Here is a 22,080-nt window from a genome sequence, read left to right on the forward strand (position 1 = left end):
CCTTTAAAAATAAAATAAAATAATAATAATTATTCATAATAGGAAGCTTTTCAGTGTTTCTTAGAAAATAAACTTGCTTAAACTCTCTTTTTACACTCGGTTCACTAATAATAGACATATACATTAATTCCCTTCACAGTGTCATTTCCTCTACATCTCAAATTATGTCTTGCTTGATAACATTCTGGAAAATTATGAGGGTGAAAATGACATTGTGCCAGTTTTAAAATGAAATGGCTGACATATTGAATGAATTTTGCATAATTAAAAAAAGTACAGCTTGTTTGGAAATTACGATATTAGGTTACCTAATTTACCTGAATTTGACTTTTTTGGAAAACAAGTGCAATAACTTTATGAAAAAAAAAAAAAAAAAAAAACATTATAAGGGTCAAATAATTGCTTGATGTGGTGTTAATGACTCTTCAAACATGGGACAGTCAAAACTTTTTCAAAAACGTAATGTTTCTTTTTATATAATTTCTTTTTTATAGTTTCAGATTTCAAGGATAAACAATACAATGTATAGAAGTTATTTGAAAAGAAGCAAACTTTTTTTTAATATAACAAAAAGGATACAAATAAAATCTGTTAGTTATAATAAAACTCAAACCATTTAGATGCTCAGCACTCAGCAAAGGTTATAAAACCATGTTAACTATGTTAAGTCCCACAATCATCTGGAATCACCCCATGGAATTATGATTATTAGGACTATGTATAACCTGAGACAGTTTATTTGCAAGCCAAAATATCACATAGTAAGGGACCCCTAATAATACTGTGTTTGTTTGTGTGCAGGGCATTGTGGGTAACTTGGCTAGTGGGAAGTCTGCACTGGTTCACCGGTATCTGACAGGGACTTATGTGCAGGAAGAAAGCCCTGAAGGTAGGTAGCTTCAAATGGTGAAATACGGAGACCCTTTAAAAGCCTTTTTACTCTTAGGTTTTTAAATGTATTCATGTTGTGCACAAGTGATATTATGAACACAGTTTATAGTACTCCCTTTGATGCTTTTGAAAGACTATACTATGGCGTACGTGCCATTCTGTTTTTTAAGTTACGTGTAAATACAGTTAATATTCCTCTGTTTTCACTACTACCGAGGCATAGGCTAGACACACTTCTTATTTCTACTTTCAGCTTTCTCCTTCTCTTATTCTCTCTCTCCGCACACCTGCTGTTAGTATGTTAGTACGGTACAGTTGTGCCGTAGGACTCTGCCATACTCCCCATGTATAATTGAGAACATTCAAGGCACGCCGCCAGACCACCACAATATGCTCTCTTCCCCGAGCGAGGATCTACTTTCAAAAGCTCCCCGTGTCAATATTTCATGTCCTTTATGACTGTTATTATGTAGTCATGTTAAACTGGCCTTTCAAATGGCTGCCTCACAAAGCAGGGTTTGTATAGTTTAGGTATTCATTTGAAAATCAGGGCTTTTCTTTAAAGATCGAAATTTGTTTAAGCTGCGTTTAGTAGAATTGGGCTTAAGTGCAGTAATCTGAATGCCTGAGGGTCTCGTAGAGAGCATGAGGTCACAGGAGAGGAAATTTGGTGGACCGACGGGCACTAATCATGTCCCGTCCTCTCCTTTGCACTTCACCGTATAAAACTCAAGCCGCTGCATACCAGCGGTCAACCAGGAAATCACCCTGCAAGAAAAAAAACCCTCAGAAATGTCAATTGCCTGTTTGCTGCAATGGATTATAGCACAGGGTGCCAAAAGAAACTTAGTGCGACATCAGAGACCGTTGAAGTGTGTGCCTTGCTAAGCTTAAGCGACACGGTTGAATTTTTCACGTTTGAGGCCAGCACGTCATCTTACAGTATGTTAGAAGTGCCGCTAAACTCAAATTTGCTGTGACGTTTTGTCACATTTCTGCAACAGAAAACTGATTTGAATTTCCAAATTTAGATTCCAGTAAAACTACCATGCCCCTAAAATGTTTTCCTACTCTTCTTTTTTTGAAGTTTCACTATTCTGGGTTTAAAAATAGTGTTTCCTAGCTTTGGTAGAGTAACCCCAACCTCAAAACCACTAAGTAGAGCTGGAGCAGATTTTTACAGAGCACTCTGCAGAGAAAGTAGGCGGCCGCATGGGTTCTGCTCTGTCCCTCCCTTCTGTCACACATGCTACATGAATAGACACATTCTGAGAACTCATTAGGAGATATTATCACAAGGCCAATTGTGTAAATGTGTGTGTATGTTTACACACGAAGGAAGAAAAATCCCTACAGGCTTTGTGGTCTCGACACAGACCCAGCCTTTACCATTTCAAAACCCAGCACCCCTATGTGGGTAAATAACTGAGTTTTTGCTTATGCCGCCACAATCATGTTTGATTTAGAAATGCAGCTCTGCTGGGATCAGCAGTTAGTTTGTGCAGACCAGTCCCTCTGGCATGGGAAAAACAACACTTATATCAATGTAAAATATCAAATTTAGACTTTAAATCTTTTCCAAATGGGGTTTTACCCTGCAAACCATTAAATCTAGATAAACTGGTTCACCATCTCGACCCATTTCTGCTCTGCATGCTTTATCTTTTTGTTAAATGGGTCAGTGGCAAATAAAAATGTTTAAAAAATCTAACTTAAAACATGTGTGCCAAGTTCTTAGAAACTTTTCAAAAAAGGTTTAAATTCATCTAACAAAAAATGCCATGTGGTGTAACCTTTAAGTAAACCGTAATATTTTCCTCACACCTTGAATGTGTGTCAGTGTTTTTACAAAGACACGGCAGGCAAAAGAAATACACATTTAGGTCTTTATTTTACTACACTTTGTTTTTTTTGCGTCTGTAGATTTCTCCTAAATTCAACAAAAGTTGGCGTTCTAAATCAACATGCTGCTCTGCGATCGCTGTCTGCACCCTGTCATCACATACACCGTTAGAAAGCTCTCTCTCTCCTGTACAATGCTGTCGGATCCAAATATGGTCATTTCCTTTTTATCAGCAACCAATTGTGAAAGTAAAAGGGGGGTTTAACTCTAAATGTGCAATCGCATTGGCTGATATAAATCTTTAAAGCCCGTTTTCTCAAAATGACTTTTCTCTCATACTCCAAGTCTGAAATCTCCACTTCAGTAGCACCTATGTACACCAAACTTTCCAGTCTTGTACCTAGTTATATTATGAAGACATTTACAGAGGGATTTGTAAATATATTATTCCTAGCCTGATTTTATAACATTTTATTCCTAAAAACACAAATAAATTTAAGGCTATTGACAGTATATTCTGATTGACAGTATAACAAAAGTAGATATCCATAAATCCCTCTGTAATTTTTTCCCCAACTAATATGTGAACACAATGAAAAAATTATTTTGAACCTGGCTTAATCCAATACTCAGATTTCGTTTTTTAAAATATATGCAAATTAGCACATATTTAATTAGATAATGCCTAATTTGCATATTTAAACATTAAATCACAGAAAACTTGTAATACATTTTTTTCTCATCTTAATGTAGGTAATCAACTGGGAAAGTTTCATGGTGATATCTGCTAGTTATCGCGACTCCGACCGCTGAGCTGGAAGACGCATTATTTACCTGAGACGAGCGGAGAGGAAGGAGCGCAGTGCATGTAGTGACATCATGTCAGAATGACATGTAATAAAAAAATCTAACTTTATCATTATGAATATAAACAAATAAGATGTATTTTAGTACTCACTATCAAGCTAGCATATCGATACTGGTAAAGTTTAAAATATATTTTTTTTGATTCGCTAACGAGCTAGTTATATCTATAAGGCAAAGCTAAAAACAGGTTGTATTGATACACGTTTTTCCATTACCATCAGTTACACTGTGATGAAGATGAATTTCGTGTAAGATTCATAACATATATGGTGTTCTGCATGTAAGAGTTTCCATGATGAAAACATTGTTATTGACTCTGATGAGGACTACACTCCAGAGACAAGTACCGCATCGTCAGCTCGAGGACAGGTCCGGGGTCGAGGGCGAAGCAGAGGAGGTCGTGCAACTAGGGCCCGAGGATATTGACACGCGTTTTATTTCTTTGTTTATCCAAAGACTTTTTTTTCATTACTTTTTCTAGTACTGTCTTCCTTTTTTTGCCTTGTTTGCCTTCGCTAACTGCATATGCCGGTAATGTGAATTTTGATTGCTCTTTCTCTGCCATTGTTTTGCTATTCCTAGGTTCAGTGCCTCTTGAATTCCTCAAATCAAACGGGTTCGCGCAAGTGGGCAGATCCTGTGGCAAAAGGGTGGTTGCCATGGTTGCGAGAGAGTGACAGTCGCCTAAGCCAATCCTTTGTTTCGTCCCGAATGGAAATAATGAGCTGTGTTTAATGCAGATTAAATGGTCTAGAGTCACTCGATTTTTATACTCTTTTTTTCAGAGTACTTACATTTTAATTATGTATTGATATATATAGAAAGTTTAAACAAATTTGGAAAAAAGTTTTTTATAAAATTCCTACCTACCCTACCTTTAAATGATTAATTCATAAATATCACATTTTCACAAATGACAACTTTTCTTGTGGAGGCAGACCATGTGCCATTTTAAAACCTTGCGTTGTCATAAAAAGGTCTAATTATGCAATATTTTAGGGGTCTTCTCAATTATTTAATTTCCTGTTTTATTTGTTTGTTTTTCTCCTGCATGCTTCATGTTGGTTACACCACATGACTGATTTGGCACACACAAGTTTTTTTATTTTTGTTTATGTAAATAATATTTTAACAACTGCTTCACTGCTTTTCTCGAAGAAATAATAATAAAAGAGTTTGCTGATTTTTTTTTTTGTGCAAATCAGATTTAGCAAGTGTGAACGGCCAAAATAAATGCATTTCAAGCTACATTCATATGTGGTTTGAAATCCTATTCAAATCCCATTTCTGGAAATCCGTTTCAATCTGACTGCTCTGATCGGATTTTGCGTGGATTATGTTGACTGTCTCATGACACGTAAAACATAAACGTCAGACGCTTTTAAACAGGAAACATGCTGACAGTCGCTGCAGAAATAAGGTTGCGTTGTTGCAAAGTGCCGGACGAGCAGAAAATTAAAATATAACAAAGACATTTTTTGAAATCGATGGAGACGACAGCACGGAATAAAGCTGCTCGCACCAGCCTCCTACGTTTCTTCCAGCGCAGCGGCTACACACTGTCATGTTGTAAATTAGACAACATCTGTATGGCAAACCCCTCCATGTTGCGGTTGTTGTTGTTTTTGGTGTATACCTACCAAACGTAACGTCATTGCCATATAAATCAATGCAGATATTCCGGGACACACACATCCGATCTGAACAGTTGCGATACACTGTGGACAGTCAATAATTTTAGATCAGATTCCACAAATATTTGTACGAGTGAATTGCATTTGGAATGTATTTTTGAACTAACTAATAGATTGCGAGTTGCGTCATTGACCTCAATGCTCAGCTGGCATGCATTACATGAGCGTGTGCGATATTATGTGCCCTTTTCAGCTGTATTGACCTGGCCGTGTCCTCAGGACAGATGTGTTTGATCTGTTCAGATACACACATACTCACAGAAGCACCTTGACATTAGATAAGATTGTGATGAATGAATGAAAGTTATGCTTATTTCTCTCTCTCAGTCTCTCTCTCTCTCTCTCTCTCTTTCATAACTCTTTGTCCTGCTGTGTATAATTTCTGAACTGTGACTGTGCATGTTTAGCTTGGCTGCTTTTGATTTGAGTTTTGTTTATTCTCTCTTTCCTTGGTCTCTTCTTTAACTAGCTGACGTGGACGCAGGTAACTATTTACTCTCTTTTTCAACGTCTGATATTTTCTTCTTGGGGAAGGTGTTTTGTAGTGCAAGAGAGTTGAACAGGTGGACTCTCCCCTCTGTGGCTTGTATGACAGCACATTCTTCATCATGTTTCCTTTTAGATGCATTGTTTTGCTCACAAACAATCTGCATCATATTTAAAGTCTTGAAGTAGAGACGTATCTGTTCCACACGGCCTCTCTTTACTCATCACAAAGCTTTAAACAGATCAAGCCACAGAACAGGAGGTTCCACTCCTCTCCTCTCATGATGCCACTGTAGTTTTGCCATCTTCCATTTCATTCATTTCCTTAATGAACCACCAATGACACCACTGCACTAAGCGTTATAGGTCACTGTACATCAAGACTGGATGTCAAACTGTTGTTACACTGTGCGTTCTATCAAAAACTGTTCTTTTCACACGAGTTTGTCGAGATGAGCTATCAGAGACACGAAACTCAAGTGTGTTTTTACTCAACTGACGTCGACTCCATGGAGAAAGAACCCAGAGTGTAATTAACCGATGGGTGTGTATCTTTCACTCACTGTGCACTTCTCTCTCGCTCTATATTTTCAACAAATATATAAATAACTGGGTCCAGACTATATGCTGAGTATTAGCTGTCCTGACGCTGGTCCTCTTCCTCTTCCTTTATAGCACAAACAGTGTCGTTATGGAAAAGCTTGTCGTCCCCTCCAGCCGTACCGCCATACCCCAACAGACTAACCCAATCTTCTTTTTCAACCTGCCGACTTTTGTAAAGCGCATGAACTTTGGCTTTCATATTATTGTTCATGTTTGGTTCAGCAGAAGAGCGGAGATTTAACACTTTATCCAGACAGAGGGAAAATGGAAACTGAGGCTATAACTGTATTTTGAATATCTTCCCTTTAGTGTTATAATTGTTATATTTTTTAGAGATAATAATTTTATTGCTGCTGTGTCTGATTACTGATATGCAGAACTGATATTTAATAATAATTTTAATTAACATATATATATTTTTTGTACAGTTATTACTAAATCATGGGTTTTCCAACTTTTTTTCCAAGTATGATCTCATTGCCAAGGCCCCCTACTAAAAAACACTCTTTTATACTGTCTGAGGAAAAATAGTGTGATATTATAAAGACAAGATTTTGTTTCAAAATAAAAATAATTTGCATTGATACATTGCAGACATTATTTAAATGTGGTTAGTACATGTATAAAAATATTTTAAATAATGATTAAAATGTATTTGTAGAGTGCTTTTCACAATATTGTGATATAATTTTTTTTGTAAATGTCAATATTTAGACTTTTTCTTTTCTTCTGAAATGTTCCCTTAGTAGCCTATTGTGACCCCCACCCAGTAAATAATCCTTAAAAATCCTTAAATCTTAGCACAGTGTTTCTCAAAGTGTGCCAGATTTTTTGAGTGGAGTTTAAAAGAAGGTTTAAAGGGAGGCATGATTAAAAAAAAAAAAGAGAACCACTGGCTTGGAACAATAAATATATAACATTTCTGTAACATATTCCTTGAGCATAAATGGCTATCTAAAAAAAAAAAAAATCACAATTTTATTGACAATTTGACATTATTTTCTGCTTTTAAATGAGTTTTTTTACTTGAAGACCACTGTTCCCTGTTAGACCTGGTTAAAAAATTAAGTAAAATAGTATAAATATTTAAAATATTGGTTCAACCAGTTATTGGTCCATCTCAAATCTCTCTGTGTATGATTGATCGTCTTTGCTGGTTATCATGGTGATACATACTTGGAGGTCAGAGGTGAAGGGTGAAAGTTTAATAGAGAATAGTCGAGTGGCCATATCTCCAGATGAGCATGGAATGTCCTTTTAGGATATGAAGTGAGAGTGAGGCTCTCTCAAGCCTTCGGTACACAATCCGATTAGCCATGTAGAGCTGTGATAAGGTTAAGAAGACCCTCTAACATCTCCAGGAATCCCCTCTGATCCTCTTACGTTTCAGAAAACCAACCAACCAACAGTCGCCCTCCCCTCTTCCCCTGAGAGAAAGGTGGAGAGAAGCCTCTGTCACACTCTGTCCTCTGATCTCTGACCTCCGCTGTCTCACCTCAGATGGGATGTTTTGACCTTTAACATTCTCTATCGTCAGACTGGATGTTTGAAAACGAATTGTTTTAGTCGACACCTAATTACTCCATGGGTTCAAATACTTTTTTTTGGCTGAACCCTGTGGGCAGAAAAATTAAGCTATGCATTTAGTGTTTGTCCAGGCTGCATATTATATTGTGAGGAAAACCCCGTGTTAACAAGGTTTAGACCTGTGGTTCTCAACTTTTTGTTGAAATTGGCCACCTTCATTGTCCAACACAATATTCAAAGGCTCCTCATTCAAGATACAGTGTGATACTTCCTCTGGTACATTCTGCTGAAATGACCACAAATTCTAACTTGTGAATAATAGTTCCTGAAAGGTTCCGTTAATGAATCTTTTAATATTAAGGAAAAAATATTTGGCAAAAAGAAGAAGAAAAAAAAAGCCATTTTTATTGCTGAATTCGATGAGTTCTCTAAGAATTTCTATTTAAACAATTCTGACGGATGGTGTTTTTACACTATCTTTTAAGTCTCTTTAGAGGTGGCATTTTAATTGGAAATAAAAAAGAGATTCTGTGTGAATATATATACGTATAATAAAATAATCTTGAAATCCTTTGCAGTTTTCACAGGAAGAATATAATTATAATGGAGAGAAGTTGCAAAAAAGCAGTGTGGTTCATCATTTATTTAATAAATTGTTACAGTACTCGCTTTTTGAATATTAACTCTGATTTGTAGATCAAATTATTTACCCAATAAAGTAATTAGAAATTGACAAGATGATACACATACCCTTCTCCGTTTCCATGTCAATCAACAGTCCACCAATCATCTCATTTTAGAAGTAGTAAATGTATTCGCATCATCAGGCTCTTTAAATTGATTGGCTGCTTCTGTTGGACAGGAGGGCGTTTTAAAAAGGAGATCGTGGTGGATGGACAAAGTTACCTCCTCCTAATCCGGGATGAAGGGGGACCTCCGGAGGCTCAGGTAGGAAGTACAGCGGATGTTCTGATTCACAATGTTGTGCCTGAACTGTGGATGGCGTAGCTAAAACAATAGATTAGTTTTGTTTTACAGAGCCGTTTGAGTGGAAACCATGATGTAAAAGATTTACATGAGGTTGATCACGTTTATTTAGACCAACTGATTTTCTGTTAGTCATAAAATGCAAACAGGAAGTCACTTGGCTGCTTTCTCATGGTCGGTGAAATATGAATTTTATGGTGCGTCTCAATCCACTTCCTAGTTCAGTAAGTGCACTGTAGACTTTTGACCATATAAATCCTGGGAGCATTGGTTGCTCCATGGATTCACATACCCCAAATATTAAGTCTCTCAAAAAGTATGAAAATGTATAAAGACAAACTGACAAAGCCTTCCTTAAAAGGTAAGATGCTATTTTTCATCTTTCGTGTAATATTTTTATTTGGCATAATGGCAATGTTGTTGATAATTAAAAATACCCCCTCTAATTTAATGTACGGCTTTTTAATAATTTTGTAGGTAATAGTGTCATCTGTGTCCCAATGTGTAGTGGTTCAAAGCCCTTGCTAGTACAAAAGTTCACATTCACAATAATCACATCACAGGGAATGGGGAGCGGAATGAGACACAGCCTACGATTCTATGATGAAATATAAGTGCAGCCTATTTTTAACAATGTTACTTGAAGAATATTTCTCTCTCACTTTCTAAATTGTTCCCACTCTCTCAATCATTCTCTCTCAGTTTGCATTGTGGGTGGATGCGGTGATATTTGTGTTCAGTCTGGAAGATGAGATCAGCTTTCAGACGGTCTACCACTACTATAGTCGGATGGCCAACTACCGCAACACAGCCGAGGTGCCCCTGGTGCTTGTGGGAACTCAGGGTAAGTGTAGGCACACTAGGAGAAAAATATATATCATATGACAACAACTCATACTCAAATTCCAATGCCATATTCTTTAGAGGTTTGGCAACAAATTTAAAGACCACAGTTTGACTAGACAGAATTTCGTTAAAAATTTTAGGGTTTTTTTAGATCAGTTTTTAATTATTATTACAATTAACACAAACACCTCAGATGCATTAAGCTATAACTATGTGCGTAAGCATTATTTGTAGATCTTTTTATATATACACTTCCGTTCAAAAGTTTAGGGTTTGAATTATTTATTTTTGTTTTGTTTGGAAAGTCTCTTTTGCTCACCAAGATGTATTTGATCAAAAATACAGCAAAAACATTAATATTGTGAAATATCATTACAATTTAAAATAAAGTTTTTCTATTTTAAAGCTGCAGTCCGTAACTTTTTTTGTACAAATATATACATTTTGTAAAGAATACAAATATTCTATAATGAGCGAGTAAATCATGAATCTATTTTCTAAACTGTGTTTTTGTCTTATCCTGAATCACTACGGTACACCTATAATGAGTGTTTATATTCAGACTGGTTCTGCGTGACTCGTCATAGACATAAACAGAGAGAAGTAGCTCCGGCTACAATGTTCTTCCGCAAGACGCATGCAGTTCTGTTTATTAACCGCTATAGCGGCAAAAGTTACGGACTGCAGCTTTAAGATATTTTAAAAAAGTATAGTGATGTATGGGATGTGCCTGAAGCCGATTTCAGAAAGAATTGAACTGATTCTACGGATTATATAGTTCCACGGTTATATAGTTGGGTAATTATATTGTATATAATTTGCGGGCATCAGGGAGCCACTAGTAGATTACTTTTAATTGCACTCTAGCTTCTTACTTTCGCTTTTGAATTTGTGATCTCGCGTGCTCTGTTTATAGTGAGCGGCGGTACTGACCACACATTTTACAAGATCAGATATTTGTCAATGACACTCAGGATCTGTTGCTTACCTAATCCTCCGACATGGTCTTGTCAGCCATTTGTCCTTACTATCTTCACATGATAAGTGAAATATGATGTACTGTAATGTATCCGATTACTGTAGTAAGCCAAATCGTGTCCCTCCAGGGACTCCATATTCATTTTCCGTGCCTTTCCGAATTCGGCGTTGGGCGCATCCCTACTGTTTCATCAGCCATTACTCTAGTCTTCAGTGTCACATTTCTCACATTTCTTACTTATTATTATTATTATTATTATTATTATTATTATTTTTGGGTTATAAACAGCATTTATTAAAATAGAAATCTTTTGTAATTTTATAAATGTTTTACTACAGCTTTTGATCAATTACTGGTTAAAAATATTAATTTCCCGATTGTTTTTTAAAGTCTTACTTACACCAAACTTTTAAACACAAATATATATATTTAAAATATTAAGTAATGATAAAAATTATACCCTGTACACTACTTGCGTTTTCAGTATATGAACACTAGGGGGTGCCACACTATAATCAATGGAAGATTGTTCTTAAATATGTCCACAAGATAATTTGATGCGTTTGAAGCCTCTCACATTTGATGAAAGGATTTTCTTAAACATGAATTATTTTCACCAGTGTTAGTTTAAAAAATCATTTTTTGTCTCATCCTATCTATTCACAGATGCAATCAGTGCAGCTAACCCTCGTGTCATCGACGACACGCGCGCTCGCAAACTGTCCAACGACCTGAAGAGGTGCACGTATTACGAGACCTGTGCTACCTACGGCCTCAATGTGGAGCGCGTCTTCCAGGATGGTGAGTCTCTTCATACTGTCTTAAATAGGTAACATGTGAGCTTTAGGTGTTTAAAGTGTTTGAATTTACTGGCAAAGATGTCAAATAAATGTTTAAACACCTAAAGAAACACAAGGTCATCAATGGTGGTTTTAATTCAGTATTCAAAAGTGTCAATTGTACGTCACCTCTGTTAGATCAGATTGTTTGCAGCACCAGTTGTAACAGTGCATGCTTGGATAACCGTTACTTTCACATTATGGAGGCAGAAAGTGCAAGGTGACTTTGCTGTTGAATAGCTGGCTCAATCTGGCTTAATCGGCTCTTAATTACAAGCTAAATGGCCCATCTCGTCTTGCGTGGCTCTGTGTGGTGTACAGATAGCTGTGGTGTTCTGTGTGCTGACGTTTGCTTGGACACTTTGAGAATGGCATGATTTAAGTGCTTCATTAAACGTTTTGGAAGTTGTTTTGTTAATTTGCTCACTAAACTGTTGAGATCAGTGAGAACAAAATATTCTAGGACAGATAAAGTGAGGATGAAGTTGTGAGATCTGTGCTCTAGGGGGCGCAAGATGTTAAGAAATGAGGCACATTTCAGAAGATTTTTTTGGATGTGCTTATGGGTTTTCCTTGTTGGAAAATTGGAATTGGAATTTTGTTTATAGTCTGTTTTGACAGACTTGATGTTCCATTTATACTACATATATTATCATGCTGGGAATTTTAACAAGACATTTATATTTATGCTCCTGGCAATGGCTTAGTTACAAAAATAGCTTTCAAGTGTTCATATTATGTAAACTACTTGTACCATAAAGTTAAAATGCAACATATAAAGTTGAAAAAGGAAACCTGTGTTTAAAACAAGAAATTCCCAAGTAATTAATTTCAATTTGAAGTACCATCACTACAGCCAGCACATTAAAAAGTACATATGGTTTAAAAGTTTGGGGTCAGGTGTTAGCAAGGAGACGTTAAAGAGACAGTAAATACTTTGACATTGTTACTGTTTCAAATAATTGCAGGTTTTTAAAAAAAATTTTTATTCATGTCATGTGACACTGAAGACTGGAGTAATGCTGAAAATTCAGCTTTGCCCTCAGTTGAATAAATTATATTTTAAAATAAATTAAAATAGAAAACAGTCATTTTAATTTGTAATAATATTTCACAGGATTACTGATTTTCCTATATTTTCCTTTTTAAAGCATGAAAAAATCTTACCACCCCCAATTTATTTTTCTTAAACTAGCACATCCCTAATAACAGGTGAAGTAAATATTATTTGTTTGATATATTAGGAATTATAAGGATATTTTTAAAGTCACATGAATGAAGTATTTTTTTCTTATCTCGATCTGAGAACAAAATACAGTGACTGCTGGAGCCACAGTGCAGAACATGTAAAAAGACTTTGACGAACTATACGTGGTAGCAGTAAATAATACTAACATTTTAAGGGTGTGTTCACACTTGTAGTTTGGTTCTATTGGTCTGGACCAAAAAAGAAAATAATACATTTAGTCCTGGTTCACTTAATATTCACACTGTCATTTTGTAACACTGAACCTAAGGATACAAAACAACAACAACAACAACAACAAAAAACTGCTTATATGATGTATGCGTACAATGCTGTGTGCTGGGCCTATATGCTCATCATCTATGTCAATACTGATTCACATGATGGTAATTTTTCAGCTGAGAACTTGTGAAGAGCTTATAAAATGTGCAAAGGAGTCAAAACAGCGCCAGGAATTCCTCTGTTGCATACAAACGAAGATCTGCTGCAAAGAGACGCGGTTCCGACGTCTGTGCTGAACTGTAATGGGCAACTTGAGCATTTTCGCATACATATCCTCTTCTTGGTTCATTTAGATGTCTTTGGTCTGTGTTGCGCCAGATTTCATTTGTAAGCGGACCGAGACCCCCCTTTTTAGGGATTCTTGGTCCACTTGTTTGGTGCGCACCAGGGTTCGGATGGCAGCGTTCACACTTGTTCAAATGAACCACACTAACAGAGCGATCGCACCAGAGTCTGTTTTTAATTTAAGTGTGAACACTAAATACAAGTAGCAAACTTTTATTAAATACATTTATAAACACTTCAGTGTGAGTGTTAGTCCTCCGTAGTGAACCTTTTAAGGTGTTTCTTAAGTTGTTAAGGTTAAGTGAACCCATCATGTAGAGAGCTGAGAGAGTTAGATGATTGCTGTAGCAAGGCTTGGTCTGAGATGCGATGATGGCTTGGGGATGGTGGTGGGGGCCATTAGAAACAATGCTAACAAAGTTGATCTTGCCAGCTACAAGCTCCATTGTATAGGCCTGAGGAAACTTGAGAGATTGAGAAAAGAAATGGAAATCCAATAAAACCATTCATTCAAAACGACACTATTTCTAACCTTTCCCTGAAGTCGCTCTTCCATATTGATATACAGTGAATGTTTGTCGTTGTGATGTTTGTGTTTTTCTATGTAAGTCTGTTGTGTTTGTATGTCTGTGTTGTTTGCATGCGGCTTTACGTGGGTGTTGTGTATTTGCACATGCAGATGTGTGTGTGTGTGTGTGTGTGTGTGTGTGTGTGTGTGTGTGTGTATGTGGCTGGGCGGCAGATGCACGCAGCTCTTCAAGGCTGAACCGTTCAGTGCTCCGTCCAGGAGGGAGATTTACACTCTAAACGCTCAGCTATTATCTTCTTAATTATTACACCGTTGGCTGCAGCCAAGACTGCTGTAATTGAACTGTGTGTGTAAAAAGAGTGGCTGCATGTCTGTATGATGGCCAAGCTCATCAGCAGCACTAAATGAGAGCAAGAAAAGGCTAAATTCCTGATCATTACTGACGCTGTCTCTTCGCATCTCTCATTTCATTATCCTCAATTAATCATGCATTCTAATTATCCACTGTAGTGGAATTTATTGATGAGTACCAAAATGATTATTTTAATGTTTTGTGTTGCATTGATAGCATAGCAACTACCCAGAGGTGTGTGTGTGTGTGTGTGTGTGTGTGTGTGTGTGTGTGTGTGTGTGTGTGTGTGTGTGTGTGTGTGTGTGTGTGTGTGTGTGTGTGTGTGTGTGTGTGTGTGTGTGTGTGTGTGCGCAGTACTCATTCCATTTTGTTTGCCTGATTTGGACCTATTTTTGTCATTACTACTCATGTGACAATAATGAAAGAGTTTTAATCATTGGCACACTGCATATTTACAGGCTCTGGATGATTATGTGAGGGAACTGGACAATAGCTGTTGATATTTAAGATCATCTCAAATTAGAAACAGTATGGATGAAACTTAAGTCTGTTTGACTCCATAATCATATCACACTGGAACAATGTATATTTTTGTGTGTCATTCTAGTATTTAATGAGAGAAAGAAAAGTATCCTATCTGGCTTTGTTAAAATACAATTTAATATAATGTATTGTAATATAATATAGGTTAATATAATACAACATAACATAATTTAACAACATATCGGTTTTATCAAAAAGTGTGCCTATTATTCTTCTTTCTTCTTATTTTCATCATATAAAATGAAAATAAAAGTAAAATATATTTTTTCAGACTTTTTATTTTGTTACTTAATTTTTCAACGTGAAATAAATATTGTGATACACTATCGCACCAGGTAAATTTTTCTTGAAGCAGTTCAGCTTTGGTAGTTTTCTCGATTGATTTGAGAGATTCAGCGGAGTATAAATGTAAGTGCAGTTTATCAGGAAAATTGTTTTTTTTTTTTGAAAGAAACATCATCATGCCCATTGATTTGCACTGCAGTTTTATGCATGTTTGATCACCTTGGGTTACTTTCTGTCACAATCAATTATTTCTCACTCGAAATTCATAATTCCTAATGGGACAAAAGTCTATATATACAAGTTTGCTCATGTTTAAGAACAGGGCTCAAGCTCCTCGTGGCCTTTTGCCTCTAATAAATGATAATTGTCTTTGGTTGAGCATGCAGTAATATAATGACCTGAATTGCCATAAATCAAATAATGCAGGCGAGCGAGTTGCATTACTTTCCCAGAATCATAGAGATGCCAACACGCAAATAACAAGAACATTAACCATTAAAAATAATTGGTGCACTAGTTATCTGCATTAGATTTATGTAACAAAGTGTTTACGAGATGGCCAGTGGAGAAATAAAGTGAGGCAATTTATTCAGTCAGGGTCAGCTGAGGGTTTACCCAAGTAGTAGTTTATTTTTGTAGTGCTTTCCTAAATGCGCCCACTGTTTAAATCGAATCCACGGTTCTGAGCGCGCATCTGGACGTGGGTGCGTGTGTATTTCTACGCCTACAGAGTGTGTGTGTGTATGTGTTTGTCTGTGGTACTTGGGTAGAGGAGAGGGGTCCTGACAGTTCCCCAGCCTGCGTCCATCAGCGTGCTAATTTAATTATCCTAATTACGCCCCCCCCCCCCCCCCATCCTTCCCCTCGCGCGCGCTGGCTTGTCACATTGTCAGAGTGAGGATGTAGAGCTTTGTTAGCGTACGCTAACAGCTAACGAGGTCTGCTGTGCGCTTCCTCTCTCTTCATTCCCACTATTTATATCTTCATCTCTTTCATAGGCCCCTGTGGTTTGACCATTACTTCATTGTTATTTTGTCATATATTTTGTATTGGAGTTATTAGTTAAGTTGTTGTTGCTGTTTATCACTAAAAGTGTTAAGGACCATGGTGGCACATGTGGGTTATTTGTAGAATATTTGCTAATACTATATCGGTAGTTTTTTTTATATGATTAGTGTATTAAAACTGAAATGTGCAGTAACAAATAGACAAACAATAACATTATGATTTATAAATGTCCAAAATATCATTAGTTTCAATTGTTGTGCTTATTTTTTTTAACATGCAAGCTCTCTTTAACTCTTACACATTGCAATCAGTTTTGCTGACTTATTTAAGTGCTTAAATGAACTTTTGATTTGTTTGTTTTGATAACTTCATCCATATCAGTCCTGGGATTCTGTGGATCGGCTACTAGTTCACAACGTGTGATCTAGTGGCTTTGAGAACCAGGGGTTCTGGCTCTTAGTCTGCCATTACTTTACAATAACGTTCATTTCATTAACATTAGTCAGGGCGAGTTAGGGAACACAAACTAGCTTGTATTAATCTTGATTAATGTATTTTATGTGTCACGTGACAATGTATATATCACGTGGCCCTTCAGAAATCATTAAAATATGCTGATTTGCTGCTCAAGAAACATATCATATTATCAATGTTGAAAACAGTTGTGCTGCTTAATATATTTGTATTAAATACCACCCACCCCGTTAAATAAAAGTATTAATTATTTGAGAAAACTTACTGATTCCAAACATTTGAACAGAAGTGTAGAATAATAAATACGACAAAAGATGTTGTTCATTGTTAGTTCATGATACTTTAGCTAATGTAAATTAATTTTAGATATATGTAAAAAGTCAGTATATATGTATATATCATCCAGACATGTCATCTTTTGTTTTGTCTGGGATATTGGACTGGGTCTATTTTTTTCTGTCGTATTTAGTGCATATTATCACAGTCTTCACTTGGGCAGAGACAACACTACTACAGTTCTCTCGCATCTACGTGAGGACCCAGTCAGGACTCAAAGCTGTCCAATCAGATCAGTTTTGCTGTGTACATTTGTGATGGATGGAGAGAGAAAAAAGCTGTCAGCATGTCATAACTATCACTGTTACACCTGTGGCTTAATTCCCTGCGTGCGGCACGTAAACGGTTGGGGTTTTGTGTGGATGCGAGTCTGTGTTTACTCGAGTGTGTATTTTGTCTTGTGTAGCAGGTCTAATTACTGAACAGTAAGTGCAGGAGCTCTTCGACCTTTATACAAGATTCCTGGCGGGTGGTTCATCTGCCCTGCTCTCCTCCAACTCATTAGCTAATATTTATAGCACACTGCTACTTACCGCTCTGACAGCAGCCTGATAAACATACCTGTGTCTTTATTTAGTCTGACTTACCGGTTCAGTCCATTTTCCCTTTGCACGTTGTGGTCTCTTTTTCTTTTTGCTCATTTCTCTCTGGGGGTCGAGGATAAAGGTCAGTCTGTTGTATCAGTTCAGCGTTTAGAAGAGAGGTCACAACCTGTGTTGCGGAGTCGGGGGTCCAGGTCTTTGTTCAGCAGGATTCTCTGATCTGTTGACCTCAAGGTAGTGTAATTGAGTGAATAAATTAACAACATGCAACAGCAACATGGCTAATAAATTAGAGCAAGATAATGGTTGTGGAGTTAATGGTAGAGCTGCACGATTCTGAATAAAATGTGACCCTTGATCACAAAACCAGTCACAAGTCGCACGGGTATATTTGTGGCAATAGCCAACAATACATTGTCTGAGTCAAAATGATTGATTTTTCTTTTATGCCAAAAATAATAAGGATATTAAGTAAAGATCATGTTCCATGAAGATATTTTGTAAATTTCCTACCGTAAATATATAAAACATTTATTTTTGTGAGTGAATGCAGCACAATCGCGAACATAAATGGACAACTTTAAAAGCGATTTTCTCAATGTTTCGATTTTTTTGCACCCTCAGATTCCAGATTTTTTCACCCTCGGATTCTCCGATTTTAGGGACATTATCTCGGCCAACTATTGTCCTATCCTAACAAACCATACATCAATGGAAAGCTTATTTGTATGATGTATAAATCTCAATTTCAAAAATTTTTCCCATGTGACTGGTTTTGTGGTCCAGGGTCACAAATGAGAATCATGATTTTTTCGTTTAAAATAGAGATCACGATCCTCTCATGATTCTGAAAAGGCAACTAAACAGAAGTCTATTAAATTTTTATTTATTTAATTTGAATTAATAAAAAAAAAGTTTGAATGAATAATTCAATGACTCACTCATAAAGACTTCACCTGTTTCATTAATGCATGAATCAGCGTTTGAATGAATGATTCATTGACAAATACATTTTTTAAGTCATTTGTCGCCACCTACTGGTGTAACAATGTAATTGATACGATCATGATTTGAAACGTCAAGTGCGAAAGAGCTGCGATTTACACCTTTGCATTTAGAGATCGACCGACAATCGGTTTTACCAATATCCTTCATGATATTTAAGCATTTTTCTATAATCTGGTGTCGTTTTTTAAAATATCGGATTCACTGATAACTTGGCGCTAAAAAATAGAGACAAACTCACAGAGTCACGTAAACCGCTATAATTCTGATTAATTGTGATGATGTGTTCGTTGATTCGTTTATTTTTGTCAATGTAGTGTATTCCAGTGAATTTTCCAGCATATTCCGTTCTCTTAATTTGTTTTGCCTATTAAACAACACAAATTACTGATATTAGTTTGATAATATTTTCCTCTTAGATTCAATTATTAATTCATGGGGCTTTTGTAATTTGCATCTAGGACTTTATTTGGTAAAGTGTTTTCTTCTATATAGTTACTATATAGAAACTATATATATATATAGAAACTATAAACTATATAGTTTATGCTCATGTCTGCTTACAGAATAAACATTAGTTTTTATGTGCATTGTGGAAATGTTATTCATAGCACAGAGTTTACGTTCAACATTTTATAATCAGAAATCCATGATTTGTATAATTATACTTATGTGGAAAGTAACCTGACTATTGATGTGCACTTTGTCCCAATTGCAGCAGAAGTGTATTCTAACAGGATTTGCAAAAGCAATAGCAGTGTTTTATAGGTGTGCAAATGTATAAATAACTACTTACAAATACCATCTATGTATTGTATAGCCGAGAATATTCAGTGGAGTGAATGTTCCTACTCTATGATGGCTATGCTTCTGCTTCTCAGACCTCCTGCCATAAATCTGATCAAACGGGAAATGTTTCCGGCAGGATAAATGGCTGCCTCTCACAGGGGAGCCAAGATTGATAGTCAAAGTTAAATTGTATTAGCTGTGCAGTTTAAATATTTAACCCAGTCTTATCATAACTGCTCTTAACACTTAAAGTAAAATACAGCAGGGGTGTCTGGAGAGGGATCTGTGGACATATATCTCTCACCACCTCCATGCTCCTGCAGTGCTATTGTCCAATAATACTTAAATGGCTTGACTTATTATGAATGGTCATTATAAAGCTCTCTAGAAGATTCGGGGTAATAACAGAGTTAAGTGTTTTCACGGAGGCCACTGCGGGCTTGTGAGCTGCATTGCTGTTAACATAAGGGTCAATGACATAATGCTCTATTTGTTTTGTACAAATCTATTCGTTCGGTCAATGTAACGTGTGCACACAATGACTTGAATACACTGTTTCTATAATGAGCGTGTTTTTAATTTCTGAATTCAATCAAGTAAAAATGTCAGTTTCATGCATACAACTGCCATTATATCAAGATGAAAAAGCCTCATTAAAAGAATAAAAGTAAAAAAAAAAAAAAAAGGTTTGAAAATGTCTATACAAAAAAAGTTTACAAAACTGATTTGTGTGTATGTGTATATATATGTGTGTGTGTATATATATATATAAAACCAAAATCGAACATTAAAAAAAACAAAATATCAGATATGACCCCCCTAAAAGGTTATATTTATTAATTCATTGTGTTTGACATGCTTTTTACCTTGAAAATTATTATTCAAAAATATATTTATAACGCTTTCCCTGCCATTGGCGGAATTTTCTGTCATTTATAACGCAACGCTTTCCCGCCATTGACAGAATTTTCTGTTGTTCCGTTTTACCTTTGGGGGGAATATTACACATCGTCATCTCCGGATCAAAACACAGGCAAGCAAGCAGCAGAAACAAGCAATGGAAGCATTGCTTACTTGCATGTAAGCTAAAGCGATCATCAAACATTAAATAGCATATAAATCAAAACGGCCAAACGTTACTGAATGAAATGTCGAACCCATGAAGAGTTGTAGGACTGTGGAAGCTTTGGGTGTGTTGATGGACGTGATCTATCGTTCTGAGTCCGATCTGGAACGTGATTTTTCTCAGCTTTTGGTTCAACATGTTGCTTTTTTTGATTTTTATTTTATGAAACTTACCCACATTAAAGTGTTGAAAAAAAAAATGTATGCATGAAGGTAGAATAAAATAGATTTTTTTCTTTTTTTTAAGTAAAGTGTTCTTTCTTTTGATATATTGTATGTTCAGATTTAACACAACAAAATATTCTTTAGGCCATGAAAGTTTTGTGAAAGTGATCAAAAATGCTGGTGCTGGCTGGAAACTTTTTAGAAAACTGCTGGTGGGAAAAAGTTAAGATGCGTACACGCATACAAGGTGAAAATGACAGTATTAATGTAATTAATGTATTTACTTTCCTTGAAAAATTCTAGGTTTTTCAAAACCATATAAAATCAACATGAACACAAAGAGTGCATTTCTAAGAACTCATTTTAACCTAGATTTTGAAAAGATTTTTCCTTTGCTTTATTGTTGATGTTTGTCACAATAGTGCTGTTGCGGCTTCTCTTTCCTCTCATTTGTTGAAATGAGAGGAGCTGCTCGTTTATGATTATAATTAGCCGATTAGCGTGGTAGCGTGTCACGACGAGTCTAAATAAACACAGCTGCACAGCTTTTCTCTTGGAGCGGCAGATGGGACATGGAGAGCATGAGACTATTGCGTTGAGAGAATTTTTTAGCAGAGTAGCATGCCGTTTGCCCTTGGACAGTGATCTGATCTCTCACCTGAAGGTAAATGTTTATGACGGAATCATAATTAAAACTCAGACGTTTAATAGGTCCAATTAAAACAATGACTTCATTTACAGCGGAATGAGAGCCGGCCCTATTTATTGGGAAGTGGAGTAATTGAGTTCTGGGCACTTGGACCGTTAACTCCCTCCTGCCTCCTGAGAGCCACTTCAGTTTCAGGGATTGAGGAAGTTTCTGAACACTAGAGGGCGAATGTTTTGTGCTCAAGGGAAAATGAATCTAATCACCATTATGTTTGGACGAGTGTTTAATCAGAGAATTTCATTTTTGCATTGACAGTTCACAACTTAAGAGTTACTGTTAAGTTCTGAGAGGGAATACAAAGCCACTCTCTACACTTCTTTCCTCAGCGTGTGTCTGTTTTACGGGATTAATGGGTTAAAGAATGAGCGGTTCTCCGTAAGCTTCTCTCCACATGATGGGATCAATGTCGTTAGCCGCGAGATGACGAAGCGGTAGAATATTTCTCCGTGGGCCGAGCGCAGATTGCCACAGGGGCCGTCAACCGATCGATAGGGACGGAGGCGAGCGGTTGACTGACACCGCCCTTTTCCTGGCACGGGCAGAGCATCGGGGGGAAAGAGAAATGGCCGAGGGAGGGGAAATGTTGAAATAATGGGCCTTGGAGGCTTTGAGTGCAGGGCGAGTGCTTGCCTGTGGAGGAGAGTGATGGGCAAATTAGGAGCGTCCTGGGTTAGCGATTCTCCACACACACACACACACACTCTCTCTCTCGAGGGGTAATAAAGTAGACCACTTTACCCATCTAACTACAGACTAAACTGGCGTTGTGTTCTCTGCACACTTGTTGTTGGTCCTTCCCCATAATGCATAAACTCCCTCTGACCTTTTCCATTTCTTTGTAAT

At 36.7% G+C, this 22,080-nt stretch overlaps 1 protein-coding gene across 3 annotated transcripts in view; it reads left to right on the top strand.

Moving 5' to 3' along the window:
- The window catches only part of agap1 (ArfGAP with GTPase domain, ankyrin repeat and PH domain 1), a 199,318-nt gene that overhangs the window by 95,990 nt on the left and 81,248 nt on the right, over positions 1 to 22,080 (top strand). For 2 of the 3 annotated variants that reach the window (XM_081381520.1, XM_081381521.1), the window contains exons 2-5: positions 802 to 889; positions 8,774 to 8,859; positions 9,601 to 9,742; positions 11,390 to 11,524. In XM_081381520.1, coding sequence (XP_081237646.1) covers positions 9,688 to 9,742; positions 11,390 to 11,524 — 190 coding nt within the window. In that variant the 5' untranslated portion in view covers positions 802 to 889; positions 8,774 to 8,859; positions 9,601 to 9,687. Of the gene's footprint in view, positions 1 to 801; positions 890 to 5,764; positions 5,780 to 8,773; positions 8,860 to 9,600; positions 9,743 to 11,389; positions 11,525 to 22,080 lie in introns of those variants that run through there. The other variant, XM_081381522.1, reaches the window with a different exon arrangement.

Source organism: Scardinius erythrophthalmus (genome assembly GCF_964197995.2).
Source record: "Scardinius erythrophthalmus genome assembly, chromosome: 12".
Classification (NCBI taxonomy): Eukaryota; Metazoa; Chordata; class Actinopteri; order Cypriniformes; family Leuciscidae; genus Scardinius; species Scardinius erythrophthalmus.